Source organism: Panthera tigris, chromosome C2, assembly GCF_018350195.1.
Source record: "Panthera tigris isolate Pti1 chromosome C2, P.tigris_Pti1_mat1.1, whole genome shotgun sequence".
Lineage (NCBI taxonomy): Eukaryota > Metazoa > Chordata > Mammalia > Carnivora > Felidae > Panthera > Panthera tigris.
Window position 1 is genome coordinate 120,783,849 of NC_056668.1, and position 14,512 is coordinate 120,798,360.

General features: G+C 44.8%; 1 protein-coding gene across 2 annotated transcripts in view; it reads right to left on the reverse strand.

The window, feature by feature from the left end:
* The window catches only part of LOC102951869, a 50,792-nt gene extending 37,824 nt beyond the window's left edge, over positions 1–12,968 (reverse strand). For both annotated transcript variants that reach the window (XM_042956968.1, XM_042956967.1), the window contains exons 1-4: positions 12,899–12,968; positions 8,802–9,030; positions 7,366–7,518; positions 709–857 (exon numbers count right to left, since the gene is read on the reverse strand). In XM_042956968.1, the coding sequence (XP_042812902.1) occupies positions 709–857; positions 7,366–7,518; positions 8,802–8,981 (482 nt within the window). In that variant the 5' untranslated portion in view covers positions 8,982–9,030; positions 12,899–12,968. The remainder of the gene's footprint in view (positions 1–708; positions 858–7,365; positions 7,519–8,801; positions 9,031–12,898) is intronic.
* Between the last annotated feature and the right edge of the window lie 1,544 nt (positions 12,969–14,512).

Here is a 14,512-nt window from a genome sequence, read left to right on the forward strand (position 1 = left end):
CTCCTCTGCTGGTGACTAATGACTTGTCCCTTAGGGAATCGTGGTTTCCCTTATCCAAACCACGACTAAAATTTATACAAACCCGGCACCTGGGTGGCTCAGTGGGTTGGGCATCTGATTCTCGATTTTGGCTTAGGTGTGATCCCAGGGTCATGGGATTGAGACCTATGTTGGGCTCCACACTGAGCATGGAGTGTGCTTGAGATTCTCTCTCTTTCTCCCTCTCCCTCTGTCCCTCTGCCCCATGCACATGTGCTCTCCTTCTCTGTAAAAAATAAAAAAATAATAAAAAAAAATTTATACGGACATCCTTTGTGATCTACCTTCCATTATACATAATCAAGAGCATATCTCCTCTCTTCCACTATACAGAGGACTTCCTTGGACAGTGGCATTGCTTTATATATATTTGTATCTTCTTTAGCACTGAGCACAGTGTCTTGCAAAAACAAGCCATCAATAAATATTTGTTAAAAGAATAAATGAATAAGAAGGAAGGGCAGGAGGGAGGGAGGGAGGGAGGGAGGGAGGGAGGAAGGAAGGAAGAATCCTTTAGAGAACCCTGACATTTACTCAGAAACATTAGTTCTAAGAAGGTTTTTGAGTTGTGATGACCTGATGAGCCACAAGGAACCAGGACCCTGAGCTCCTTACCTTTGCCTCCCTCAGCAGTCAGAGCCCTGAAGGAACTCTACCTTCCAAACTCACCTGCAGTAATCCAGGACAAGAGAATGCAAATAGCTGCATGGCAGAGCCCTGCCCAGTCTCTGCAGAGACCACAGATCCATCCTGCAGTCAATGAGTTCCAGGGTGGTAAATGGGCAGGTGGTGCGCCCCTTCAATTCCAGAAGTGAAGCCTAAGAATGTGAGGTGAGAAAGGGCTTACACAATGAAGACAAATATGCTCTGTGTTTTAATGTTTCTTAAAAGTTGATTACGTTAATTACCCCAACATTTTTGCCTTTAAGACAACTTTCCAATGTCCAAGGAGAAAGTGACATGAAGATAAAATAATTTCCCTTTAAAAGGAAGACTCTAGGGGCGCCTGGGTGGCTTGGTCGCTTAAGCATCCGACTTCGGCTCAGGTCATGATCTCACGGTCTGTGAGTTCGAGCCCCGCGTCGGGCTCTGTGCTGACAGCTCAGAGCCTAGAGACTGCTTCCGATTCTGTGTCTCCCTCTCTCTCTGACCCTCCCCCATTCATGCTCTGTCTCTCTCTGTCTCAAAAATAAATAAACATTAAAAAAAAAAAATTAAAAGGAAGACTCTAGGGGCGCCTGGGTGGCTCAGTTGGTTAAGTGTCCGACTTTGGCTCAGGTCATGATCTTGTGGTCCATGAGTTCAAGCCCACGTAGGGCTCTGTGCTGATAGCTCGGAGCCTGGGGCCTGCTTCGGATTCTATGTCTCCCTCTCTCTCTGCCTCCCCCTCACTCATGCTCTGTCTCTCTCTCTCTCTGTCTCTCAAAAATGAATATATGTTAAAAAAAATTTTTTAAAGGCAGACTATGAAGAATTAAATGGGAAATGCCGCTCCGTAATGAGATATACTGCAGCATATCTTTTTAGATGCTGTGGGCTGAATTGCGTCATTCCCCTCATTCATATGCCAAAGTCTTACCCCCTAGTACCTCAGAATGTGACTGCATTTGGAAAAAGGTCTTCAAGGAGGTATGAATTTAAAATGAGGTCATTAGGGTGGGCTCTTACCCAATATGACTGACTTTCTTATAAGGAAAGGATATTTGGACACAGGCACGTATAGAGAGGGAGGCAACATGAAAACACAGGGAAAAAGTGGCCATTTACAGGCCAAGGAGTGAGGCCTTCAAAGACGCCAACCCTGCTGACACCCTGAGCTCAGACTTCTAAGCCTTCATAACTGTGAGAAAAGAAAGTTCTGTTGTTTAATCCCTGCAATCTGTGGTACTTTGTTATGGCAGCCCCAGCAGACTAATACAGATGTTGATACTCTAACCAACAAATTTATTTTCCTATGGTTGTATGATAGGGAGATAGGATAAAATAGGCAGAGAAGGAAAGGTTAGGACCTGAGGTCCCTGGGTGGGATAAAAACACATATTTTGGAACAATGCTGGGAGTATCTGACCACAGCAAACTCGCTCAGGCATAAAGTTCCTCTTAAGAATGTAACAAACACCACCTACTGCCCTTCAGGTTCCCCTCAGGAATTGGACAATCAAAATACCTAACGAAACTAAATAAACCATAAAATTTATGTTATCTGAGGGACAGTAAGACCGCTCTGACTCCTCACACAATGGAATGAAGCCAATCTGGAAGGGACAGCCCAGCACCTAGAGCTATCCAGCGAGTAAGGGTGGAACCTGACAAGGAACAAGGGGGAAGGGGAGGGGGCATTGACCAAACCCTTAAAAAACAAAGACCCTTGCTTATAGTTGGGGGTATTTATTTTCAAATGCTCCCTCTCTGCAAAAAGAGCTTTCCTACTATTCTTACTTTCTGATCTTATACTTTTGCCTGCTGCTCATTTTACTCTGTGTCCCCTTCTTCATTCCTCAAAGCGACAAGGAATCCTGGGTATTGAGGTAAAAAAATCCTGTAACAGTTGTATTTTTTTTAGTAGATAACTATCGCTATGCCAATCTTCTTACAATTAGGCAAAATTATAATAGTTAAATTATCTCCTAAACAAGTGATAGCCATTATTACAGATATTAGGATTTTTTTTTTAATGTTTATTTATTTTTAAGAGAGAGAGAGAGAGAGAGAGAGAGAGGAACTGTGAGCAGGGGAGGGGCAGAGAGAGAGGAAACACAGAATCAGAAGCAGGCTCTAGGCTCTGAGCTGTCAGCACAGAGCCCGACGTCGGGCTTGAGCTCATGAACCTTGAGATCATGACCTGAGATGAAGTCGGACGCCCAGCTGACTGAGCCACCCAGGTGTCCCCAGATATTAGCATTTAGAGGTCTACGCAGAACTAGACTGTGTAAATTCAGCAATGAGGTGCTTTTCATGGTGAAGCCACAGGACCGGGGGCAACACGTGAACATTTGGAACCATCTCAAGTTCTCTCAGTCTTCTGAATGGAGAGATCTATGGGAAGGCCATTTCTTGTGGTAACAGGATTCCAGTGACAATTAAATCCCTACCTAACTGGAGAAGGTATTTAAAGCTATAAATCACAAAGGCCACCTTTTAGCAATTAGAATCACCACAACTTAAGGATTTCTTCAGTTCAGCATTTAAACTTAAAAGAGGCTTTGGTGGGGTTTGGAGGATTTAGGGTTTCTTGAGGTAATGACATGTTGGTCAGAGATAACATTCCAAATTTATATGTCGGTTGAGAATATAAAAGCCCTTGCAGCCTTAACTATAGAGAGCTGGTGCTTGAGGCCTCTTTAATGAGAAAACACCTAGTTTAAGTGCTGGATTGGATTTCTCAAGCTGTGTTTCTGACCAAGGAGGCAATGTGGCATGTCACTGCCTATGGTAACACTGGTCTGTGCAAAATAGGCTCTTGACCACGTCCTAAAGATCTCGGCCAGTGGTTTACAGTGTCACTCCCTGGGGCACCAGCACTGCTGTGGGCAAGACCACAGCCATCTACCACAGAATTCCTCAGCAGCCTCCAGGTGACCAAGAGGGTTACATTTTAAAGAACTGTTAAGGATCACTTTTTTTTTAACGATCACTTGTAATATGCATGGATGGACAGCATTCTATTCCTGCTTAAATGGACTGACCCTTTTAATAAAAACAACTAAAAATTCTGGCTCTGTATTTAAGATAACTTTTTAAAATTTATTTTTTAATTGCGGTCAAATACACAATAAAATTTACCATCTTAGGGGCACATGGGTGGCTCAGTCGGTTAGGTAGCTGACTTTGGCTCAGATCATGACCTAGTAAGTTCATAGATTCAAGCTCCACTTCTGCCATTGTGAAGCCTACTCAGGATCCTCTGTCCCCCTCTCTTTCTGCACCTCCCCCACTCCCGTTCTCTCTCTCAAAAATAAACATTTAAAAAATTTACCATCTTAACCATTTTTTTTTAACGTTTATTTATTTTTGAGAGAGACTGAGAGCACAAGCTGGGGAAGGACCCAATATGGAACTTGAACTCACGAGCCAAAGTCCTGCTCATGACCTGAGCCAAAGTCAGATGTTTAACCGACTGAACCACCCAGATGCCCCCATCTTAACCATTTTTAAGTGTACAGTTCAATGGCATTGAGTATATTCACATTGTTGTGCAACCCTCAACACCATTCACCTCCAGAAGTTTTTTCATCTTGTAAAACTGAAACTCTATACCCATTAAAAAATAACTCCCATTCTCCCCTCCTCCAAACCTCCGGCAACTGCCATTATATTTTGTCTCTCTATGAGTTTGACTACTCTGGGTACTTCATACAGGGGAAGGATATAATATTTGTCCTTTTGTGACTGACTTCTCTTACTTAGCATAAGTTCTTCGAGGTTCATGCACGTTGTAGCATGGGTCAGAATTTCCTTCCTTTGTAGGGCTGCATAATATTCCATTGTATGTATCCACCACAGTTTGTTCTCCATTCATCTGCCAATGGACATTTGGGTTGCTTCCACCTTTGACTATTGTGAATAATGCAACCATGAAGATGAGCGTACAGATATCTCTTTGAGGTCCTGCTTCCAATTCTTTTGGGTATATCTCCAGAAGTGGAATTGCTGAATCATATGGTAATTCTATTTTTAATTTTTTTAAGGAACTTCCATCCCATTTCCCATAGTGGCTGCACCAATGCACATTCCTGCCAATAGTGTACAAATTTTCCAATTTCTACACATCCTGTCAACCCATTCTATTCTGCTTTTTTTGATAGATGCCATACTATTTGACCTGAGGTAGTATCTCAATGTAGTTTTGACTTGCATTTCTCCAAAGATTAGTGATGGTGAACATTTTTTGTGTGCTTATTGTTCGTTTGTATACCTTCTTTGGAGAAAGTGTACTCAAGTCTTTTGCCCATTTTTAAATCAGTTGTTTGTTTTTTGTTGTGGTTGAATTGTAGGAGTTCTTTATACATCCAGAATACTAACCCCTTATCAAATACATGATTTGCAATTATTTTTCCTTATTTTGCGTGTTGTCTTTTCACTTCACTGTGTCCTTTGATGCACGGAAGTTGAAAATTTTTTTGTCCAAATCATTTAGTTTTGTTGCCTATGCTTTTAGTGTCATATATAAGAAAAGACTGCCAAGTCCAACATTATGAAGCTTTTCCTCTATGCTTTCTTCTCAGAGTTTTAAAAATATCTTTTTAAAATGTGTCAATTGGCAGGTTGGTGAGGAATACCCAAAGGTCGGTGCATGAGAGAAAATGGGAACCTAGGGAGATTTGCAGGGCACTGAAGCCAGCTTTCCGTTTGAGAGCATCAGTGAAGCAGCAGAGTCAAGTTTTGCTTTTCATGGATCAGGTAGTCCAGGGGACAAGAGATAAAGCCCAAGGCCACTGGAGGTGAGGAGTCTGAGAGGAAATGCTGCATAAAGGTATGGCCCCAAACATAAAAGTGATCTACTGCACTACGTCCTTAGACTAAGGATGAACTAGAAAGAAACCTAACTCTTCTTTCCCCAGGGAAAACTGCCTCTCAAACTGTGCCTGACTACACAGAAAAAAATATACCCACTATGAACTCACAAGCTAGTCTTAATACAGGTATTTGCACACTGAACTGATACCACCTGGATGGTTCAGAGACCTCAGATCAAGAATGTATTAATTTGGGGCACCTGAGTGGCTCAGTGGGTTAAAGCATCTGACGTCGGCTCAGGTCATGATCTCAAGGTTCGTGAGTTCGAGCCCTGTCAGATCAGAGCCTGCTTGGGAGTCCCTCTCTCTCTCTCTGTCCTTCCCCCGCCATCAAAAAATAAATAACTTAAAAAAATTAGTAATTTAGTATAGCCCTGAGATGCTATCACCCTGAGTGTGTGGCAGAAGCAAATGCAAACCCTCTCAGAGAATTCTATCTTCAAATCAGAGCTCAAGGAATTGCCTCAACTCTTTCCCCAGGAAATATGAGTTTCTAGTACAAAAGAAATCACAAAAACACATGAAGAAATGTCCCATGAGTAGGAGCCAGTAGAAGCCAGTCAGCAGTATCAGACTCCAAAATAATTCAGATTATTGAAACTATTAGACACAGATGAGAAGTTTAACACATTCAATGACATAAAACAAGGCATTTTCCAATAGTCAAGAAACTAGAAAAATGGGCACTAATGTCCTCTCCCAATTTCTACCTCCTTTCTCCTCCCTAAAAGTAATTTTATAATAGTCAAACATTATAGTTTTACCTGTTTTTAAACTTTATAAAATGCAACATATAGCATGTATTCTTTTGTGTCTTTCTTGTACATTAGGCTTGTACATTAGGCTTATGAGAGTCATCCTATTTTGTTTTTGCATAGCTGTAGTTGATGTATTTTCATTGCTATACAGTTTCCTACTATATGAATATACCATAATTTCTTTTTTATTTTTTGCACTTTTACATAAGTTTGAAATGCTTCATTAAAAATACATTGTTTTGGGGGCATCTGGGTGGCTCAGTCAACTAAGTGTCCAACGTCAGCTCAGGTCATGATCTCGCGGTTCGTGGGTTTGAGCCCTGTGTCGGGCTCTGCACTGACAGCTCAGAGCATGGAGCCTGCTTCGGATTCTGTGTTTCCCTCTCTCTGACCTTCCCCCACTTGCTCGCATGCTCTCTCTCTCTCTCTCTCTCTCTCAAAAATAAACATTAAAAAATTTATTTAAAAAAATACACATTGTTTTGGGGCACCTGGGTGGTTCAGTTGGTTAAGCATCCCACTCTTGATTTAGGCTCAGGTCATGATCCCATGGGTTTGTGATATCAAGCCCCACATCAGGCTCTGTGTTGACAGTGTGGAGCCTGCTTGGGATTCTCTCCTTCTCTCTCTGCCCCTCTCCTGCTTGTGTTCTCTCTCTCTCAAAAAAAATAAATATACATTTAAAAAATACATTTTTTTTTAAAGAAAAGCTTATAGGGGCACCTGGGTGGCTCAGTCAGTTAAACGTCCGACATCAGCTCAGGTCATGATCTCACGGTCCGTGAGTTCGAGCCCCGCGTCGGGCTCTGTGCTGACAGCTCAGAGCCTGGAGCCTGCTTCAGATTCTGTGTCTCCCTCTCTCTGACCCTCCCCCATTCATTCTCTGTCTTTCTCTGTCTCAAAAATAAATAAACATTAAAAGAAATTTTTAAAGAAAAGCTTGTAGCATATCAGTCAATAACCAAATGAACTATAGCTGGAATACAGATATATTATGTTTATATTCAATTTTAAGTTTAATTGAAGGAATATTTTTAAAATGCATGACTCACCAGTCTGGCAATCTCTGGGTTACTCAGCTGAAGGCCCCAGATACAGATCTCTTTCCCCAGCAGGTAGCACTCATCTCGAATTGTCATGAGCAAAGGTTCCAAGGAAATTGGCAGGATGCTTGGTGGGGAGTCATCAGGTCTTACAAGCATAAACTGGGGTATCAGAAAAAAATTACAGGTGGGAATCATAAAGACATGTCCATGCATCTGAATACGTAGGAAAAGAATATTGTCATTAGACAACATTAGAACATTTAAAATAGTAATTAACCTTGGATCACATGTGCATTGGGGTGGTAATTCAACAAAAACTTATGGAGTTCCTGCCATATGCAAAGCCCCGTGAAAAATCTCACAGGGCAGTGATTTTTCCAATAGGTTACTACCCATTATTGGGTTAGGAAATAAATTGAGTAGGCTGTAACCAGCTTTTCTTCTTTCTTGAATGAATGAAACAGAAGAGAAATTATCTGAGTGTATCCTATGTAGTAAAGAATAAACATCTCATGAGACTTTTATTTTAGTGATGCTCAAAATCAAAATGGAGACCCAACCAAAGCAACCCACCCGACATAAACAGCCCCTGTAGTCTTATGATTCACCTCAGTACTTAATATTGGGTCATGATGTTAACTGTATTTCTTCTTCTTTTTTTTAATGTTTATTTATTTTTGAGAGGGGGGGTAGGGGCAGAAAGAGAGAGGGAGGCACAGAATCTGAAGCAGGCTCCAGGCTCTGTGCTGTCAACGCAGAGCCCAACTCAGGGCTCAAACTCACGAACCACAAGATCATGACCTGAGCCAAAATCAGACACTTAATTGCGCTACCCAGGCATCCCAAAGTTAATTGTATTTCTGACAGTGATTGTAATTTAAAATGTTTAGAAAACATTGCTGAAGGGACTATAAATTTGAACAAGGCTTATAATTAACTCTTATGATTAAGTAGTGGAGGTTAATGATAAGAAGTATAGAATACAAATAAAGTAGTAATTATTTTACCATAAAACGATGGCTCTGAGAAGCTCCTGAATTTGGGATGAGCAGGGAGGTGTGTGGGGGAGTCCAGAGAAGCAACGCAAAGGAAGGAATCAGAAAGACCTAGGGAGAGGGGCAGTGATGACAAAAATGGTGCTTTTGAGCTGGGCTTTCCATGTAGAGTGGGAGGGGCAGGTTGGCTATTCCAGATGTAAAGTGGTATGAGAAAAGGCAGGCCTGCTGCAGGACTGGGATGGGTAGATTTGGAGGTAGGAGGAGGAAGGCAGAAGTACTGAACATAGCCTGGGTACCGGAGGCAGGCTTTGGACTTCATTCAGGCAGGAAGCAGAGGGGATGACACCACCAGTTTGGGCTGGAGAGTTCTGAGGACCCATGTTCCTAAGGAGTAAACCTTAGTTCCTTTCAGAGAAGAGTAAGAAGAGGAGGCCACACACTCACTTTCCCGAGAATCTGTTCGTTGTTGATGCTGGTTTTCAAGGCCTGTTTGATGGCTGGACACACAGATGTCTGAGTCTGTGCACAATGCTTCTGATATGTCTTCAGGAACTTTTGAAGAATTGGAACGATGGGCAGGGGTGTTCCTTTAGTTTTTTGTTTTCCTTCTTTCTCTCTTGGCATTGTCTTACAGGGTTAGATTCCATATGGATTCTGAAAATTGTAACTTGCCCTGAAACCCAATACATACAAGTCTTTTTAAGCAGCAGATCACACCTCCCCCACTAAAAATTGGCAAATATTGCTGCACACCCTTCTCTGAAAATTTTAAAGTGCCTCATGTATCTTAAAATGGGAGTGGAAAATCAACATAGAGACAGTTGAGCAGAATTGTTCAATTTCCAATTTCTATATTCATGGATTCATGTTCTTTCTTCTAGATTCTTTAAAATGGGGGCAGAACCCATGGAACTCAGCTATAAAGGAATGCAATTAATAATGGTGGGCATTAAATATTAGAAAAGACATACTGATTTTAAAAGGGCATAGTTCTCTTTATAGACATACTTCCTGGAGGCAGCATATCCATAGTGGTTAAGAACATGGGCTTTGAAGGGGAACAAGACCGGGATCTTAGTTTTGTCTCTACCCCTTGACTCACTGGCTTTAGGTACTCTATGAAGCTTTTTCAAGCCCTATTTCCCCATCCGTAAAATGGATTATGGTTGTCACAAGGATTGAGTAAGGTAAATTTATAAAGCACTTAGCATAGGGAGGCCTGGGTGGCTCAGTGGGTTAAGCGGTTGACTTCAGCTCAGATCATGATCTCACTGTTCCCGAGTTTGAGCCCCATGTCTGGCTCTGTGCTGACACCTCAGAGCCTGGAGCCTGATTTGGATTCTGTGTTTTCCTCTCTCTCTGCCTCTCTCTCTTCCTCTCTCTCAAAAATAAGTAAACACTGGGGCGCCTGGGTAGCTCAGTCGGTTGAGTGTCAGACTTCGACTCAGGTCATGATCTCATGGTTCATGAGTTCAAGCCCCGCATCGGGCTCTGTGCTGACAGCTCAGAGCCTGGAGCCTGCTTCCGATTCTGTGTCTCCCTCTCTCTCTGCCCCTCTCCCCGCTCATGCTCTGTATCTCTCTCTCTTTCAAAAGTAAATAAACGTTAACAATTTTTTTTAAATAAACATTTAAAAAAATAAATAAAGCACTTAGCACAATGCCTGGTATGCAGTGAAAGTGCTCAATAGGCTTTATTATTACTATTGAGGTTATTATTATTTTGTTGGGCACAGGAAACCAATCAGTATTGATTTGTCCTTTCAATTATTCAGCCTTGAAAGGTCCCTCCACGTGATAATGCCACCAGCTAGACTCCAGGACCTGACTTTCACTGCCCACCAACCTGTACTCACCAACGTTTGCCTCATATTTTTCCTTAAGCCCTTTTTTCCAGCTTGCCTCTTAACTCAGGTGAATGAAACCAGAAACCACCCCTCAGGGCATGGCGACTGCCCTGGCAACGCCTCCCACCGCCCCAGCCCACCCAGACTGAGCTAAACCCCCAGCTCGATGTGCACATGGACCACAGAGTGACCTCTGGGATGATAAGCAATTACCTTTCCCTCATTTTAATACTAAAATTTCCCCCCAAGAAAGAGCCTCAGCCTCATTTACATAACATGCGATGTATGTATAGGCATGTTGCCTTCAGGTACATGTGTGACCTTATGCCCACCTCTACATACCACGACAAGGCCTCCCCGACTAAATAGTCATCCTAACCCTAAACAAAAGGAACTTATTCACCCTATCCCTGGGGAGTCACACTTTGGAAGCTATGTCCTGTGATCTCCTTATGTGCTGCAAATAAAGTTTACTTTGTGCGTCAGCTCCACCTGGTGTATCTGGGACTCCCCAAGGATCCAACTCACATTGGTTCGGTTACAATAACTTAAGGTAACAGCTGCAACTCTGAACTGCATTCATAGAGACAAAGGTTTATGGGAATTATTAGAGACTTCCCATTTGGGAAAGTTTACAGATAGAGACTATCCAAAAATGTGTGTATTATGTTACATTAAAAGGGGTGCTCCTTTTGAAGCCTGGGAAGGGAAAGAAGTGACTTGCGCTGGCTGGGAACAGGACTGGGCCTGTTGGCTCCCCAAACTGTTTTTGGTAAGCATCTGGAGAGGGCAGCCCAGGCTTTGTTGCAGGAGGAGCCAGTTTGAATCCTGTGTCTGTCAATTATTAGTAGAGTGATTGGGGGTATCAACTTCACTTCCCCAAACCCCATTTTCTCCATCTGTAAAAATGGTGGGAAAATAAACTCTTTGGTATTTGTAAGGGTTTAATGCAAATTAAATGTAAAGTTTTCTCTTCAGTAACATGGGGATGCTGCTGATGATAAAGAACTCTTATGAGGAACAGGGGCACCTGGGTGGCTCAGTCAGTTGAGTGTCCGACTTTGGCTCAGGTCATGATCTCATGGGTTCTTGGGTTCAAGCCCGCAGAGGGCTCTACGCTGTCAACACAGAGCCCGCTTTGAATCCTCTGTTCCCCTCTCTTTCTCTGCCCTTCCCTGCTTGCGCTCTCTCTGTCTCTCAAAAATAAATAAAAATAAACATTAAAAAAAAACAATCTTAAAAGAAAAGAAAGAATTGTTATAAGGAATAAGGAATTCATACATGATGGATACTCAGAACAGAGCCTGGCACATGCTGAATTCTCAGGCAGGAAACCTGAGGCAAAGCGAGGGAAGTGATTTGCTTAAGGGCAAACACTAGTAAATGGCGCAGCGGGGATTCAAATTCAGGCAGCCTGGTTCCAGAGCCCAAATTCTTTTATTTATGTATTTACTTATTTATTTATTAATTTATTATTATTATTTTTAACGTTTATTTATTTTTGAGACAGAGAGAGACAGAGCATGAACAGGGGAGGGTCAGCAAGAGGGAGACACAGAATCCAAAACAGGCTCCAGGCTCTGAGCTGTCAGCACAGAGCCTGACGCGGAGCTCGAACTCACGGACCGTGAGATCATGACCTGAGCCGAAGTCGGCCGCTCAACCGACTGAGCCACCCAGGCGCCCCATCCAGAGCCCAAATTCTTAACCACTGTAACATACCACCTAAAAGGTACTGCTACAGACTGAGGGTTTTTGTCTCCCTCTCCCCAAATTCATATGTTGAAGTCCTACACCTAGTGTGATGGTGTATAAAGAGGGGGCCTTTGGGAGATGATACGGGCCAGAGGAGGTCATGAAGGCAGGACTCCCACGATGGGATTAGTGCCCGTATGAGAAGAGACACCAAAGAGTTTACTTTCTCTCCCTTGAAAGGGCTGCCACCTACAAGCCAAGAAAAGGCTTCAAAATGAAACCTGCCTTAATGGACCTTGATCTTGGATTTCCCAGCCTCCAGAAGTGTAAGAAATAGATTTCTGTCGTGTAGGCCACCGGTCTATGGTACTTTGTTAAGGCAGCCAAGCTAAGATTGGTACTGGAGAGTATCACTTACTGTTGACAATATGAGGTATTTCTCCCCAGCCTTCGCTGGGTATTTACAGGAGCGCAAGCTTCACAGAGAACATGCTATGAATACTCCAGCAAGGCCTTCTGAAATCTTGAGTTTTTCTCTTACTATTCTATCACGAGCATTTCTTTGTCATTTCCATAGACAGTATTGTGGGGCCCAAGTTAGCAAGTACCTGGGTGCTCAAGGCCGGCCTTGACTGGCTGACTCCTAACGAATATTTACTGGAGGCCTAAGGGTAGGCGCCCCACCCCGTGCTAATCGTGACTCTGGGAGCTGGGGGCGTGGGGTGAGGGTTGCGGGGGAGACAGTAGGGGTAGGAGCGCCCACCCTTCCCGAGATAGAAGGAGAGAAGAGTGAGTCTGCGCTAGCCCAGGTTCCCCGCCCCCCTCCCCCCCGGAGTCCCAGGGGATAAGGAGCCGCAGGGGGTGGGGGGAGGGGCGAGGAGGGGCTGCTTTCTGCCCCCTCCTCCAGGGCTCCTGCTGCACGCCCCAGTTCCGTACCCCCCGGACCGAATGCCGGCCGCCCACGCCGCCACCCCGCCGCCGGCCCGCGCCCCGCACTCACCCGGGCGCCGGGTTCCCGCGTCCCTCTCCGGCCGGCTTCCCGCGTGCGCTCCGCGCCATGGAGACGGCCGCCGGCGGGCGCGGCGCGGGGCGGGGGCTGGAGGGGGCGGCTCGCGAGGGGGCGGGGGGAAAGCTCCCTCCAGGGTTCGTGGGTGTGGGGTCTGGGCTCGGGCTCGGGCTTCGAGAGCTCCTAGTGTCCTCGCCGCGGGTCGAGGTCGACACAGCCAGTAGCGCTACGAGGGACGAGGTCTAGGAGGAGACAGAAGTTGGGGACCCGTGTGTGCCTGGCCGTCGGCAGGGCCTGGGGCGGGGCAGAGGTCGCCAAAGGTAGCTGCGTCCCACCCCAAGGTTGCACGCGGACACCCGCGAGAAGAGTCTCCCGTCCGTAGCCCGCTTCCCTGTTGGAGCGGTTTCCCCTCCCCAGGCCCAGGAGGAAGGGGGCGCCAGGATAAAGGAGGCAGCTCAGGGCTGGGCTGTGACAGAGGTTTTTTTGGGGGGAGGGGGGGAGATATTGAAGAGGCAAAGGGAAAGCAGTTGCAGTTAGGGAGTGGATGGGGGAGGAAAAAGGATTTTAAGAAATCTGGCTGTGGGTAGTGGCTTTGGGGCTTGTAAATATAAAGACAGAGTAAAGGCCCCCAAAGATCTACATGTTCTAGTCTTGGGAACCAGTAAATTTCTTACCTTACATAGCAAAAGCGACTTTGCATATTGATTAAAGTTACAGACCTTGAGATAGGACTGTTACCTTTGATGGGGGGGGGGGGGGGCCGGGAGGAGGTGGTCAAGGAATCTAATAACCTGAGTCTGAGAACACATGGCCCAGAAAACTTCTCCCCTGTGGTCAGAGACATGCAATGAGAAGGACTCCAGTGGCTGTTGTTGGCTTTAAAGATGCGGGAAGGGGGATGCGAACCAAAGAATTTCCGCAGCCTCTAGAAGCTGAATAGCTGAGGGGCGCCTGGGTGGCTCAGTTGGTTGGGCGTCCAACTTCAGCTCAGGTCATGATCTCACAGTTTGTGAGTTCAAGCCCCACATCCGGCTCCGTGCTGACAGCTGGAGCCTGCTTCGGATTCTGTCTCGCTTTCTCCCTGCCCCTCCCCTGCTCACACTCTGTCTCTCTCAAAAATAAAATAAACGTTAAAAAAAAAATTTGTAGAAGCTGAATAGCTGTGGAAATGGATTCTCTCCAAATCTCCACAAAGGAGCCCAGCCCTGCTGATCCCTGATTTGAGTTCCGGGAGACCCATGTGGGATTTCTGATCTCCAGAACAAATAATAAATTACCTGTCTATCTCTTAGGATATAAAATAGGCTCTTAATGAATGTTTAATGGAAGAATGAATTAAAAAAGAAAGTGGATTAAACTAATTCACAGTAAACTGCAAATGGAAAATAGTCCTTTCTCCTCCAGGGCTAGTTGTAGTTCTAAGTGTGTACTTTAAACCCAAATGGCTGGGGGCGCCTGGGGGCGCCTGGGTGGCTCAGTCGGTTAAGCGGCCGACTTCGGCTCAGGTCATGATCTCACGATCCGTGAGTTCGAGCCCTGCGTCAGGCTCTGTGCTGACAGCTCAGAGCCTGGAGCCTGCTTCCGATCGGAAGGAGTAAGGGTCAGAAA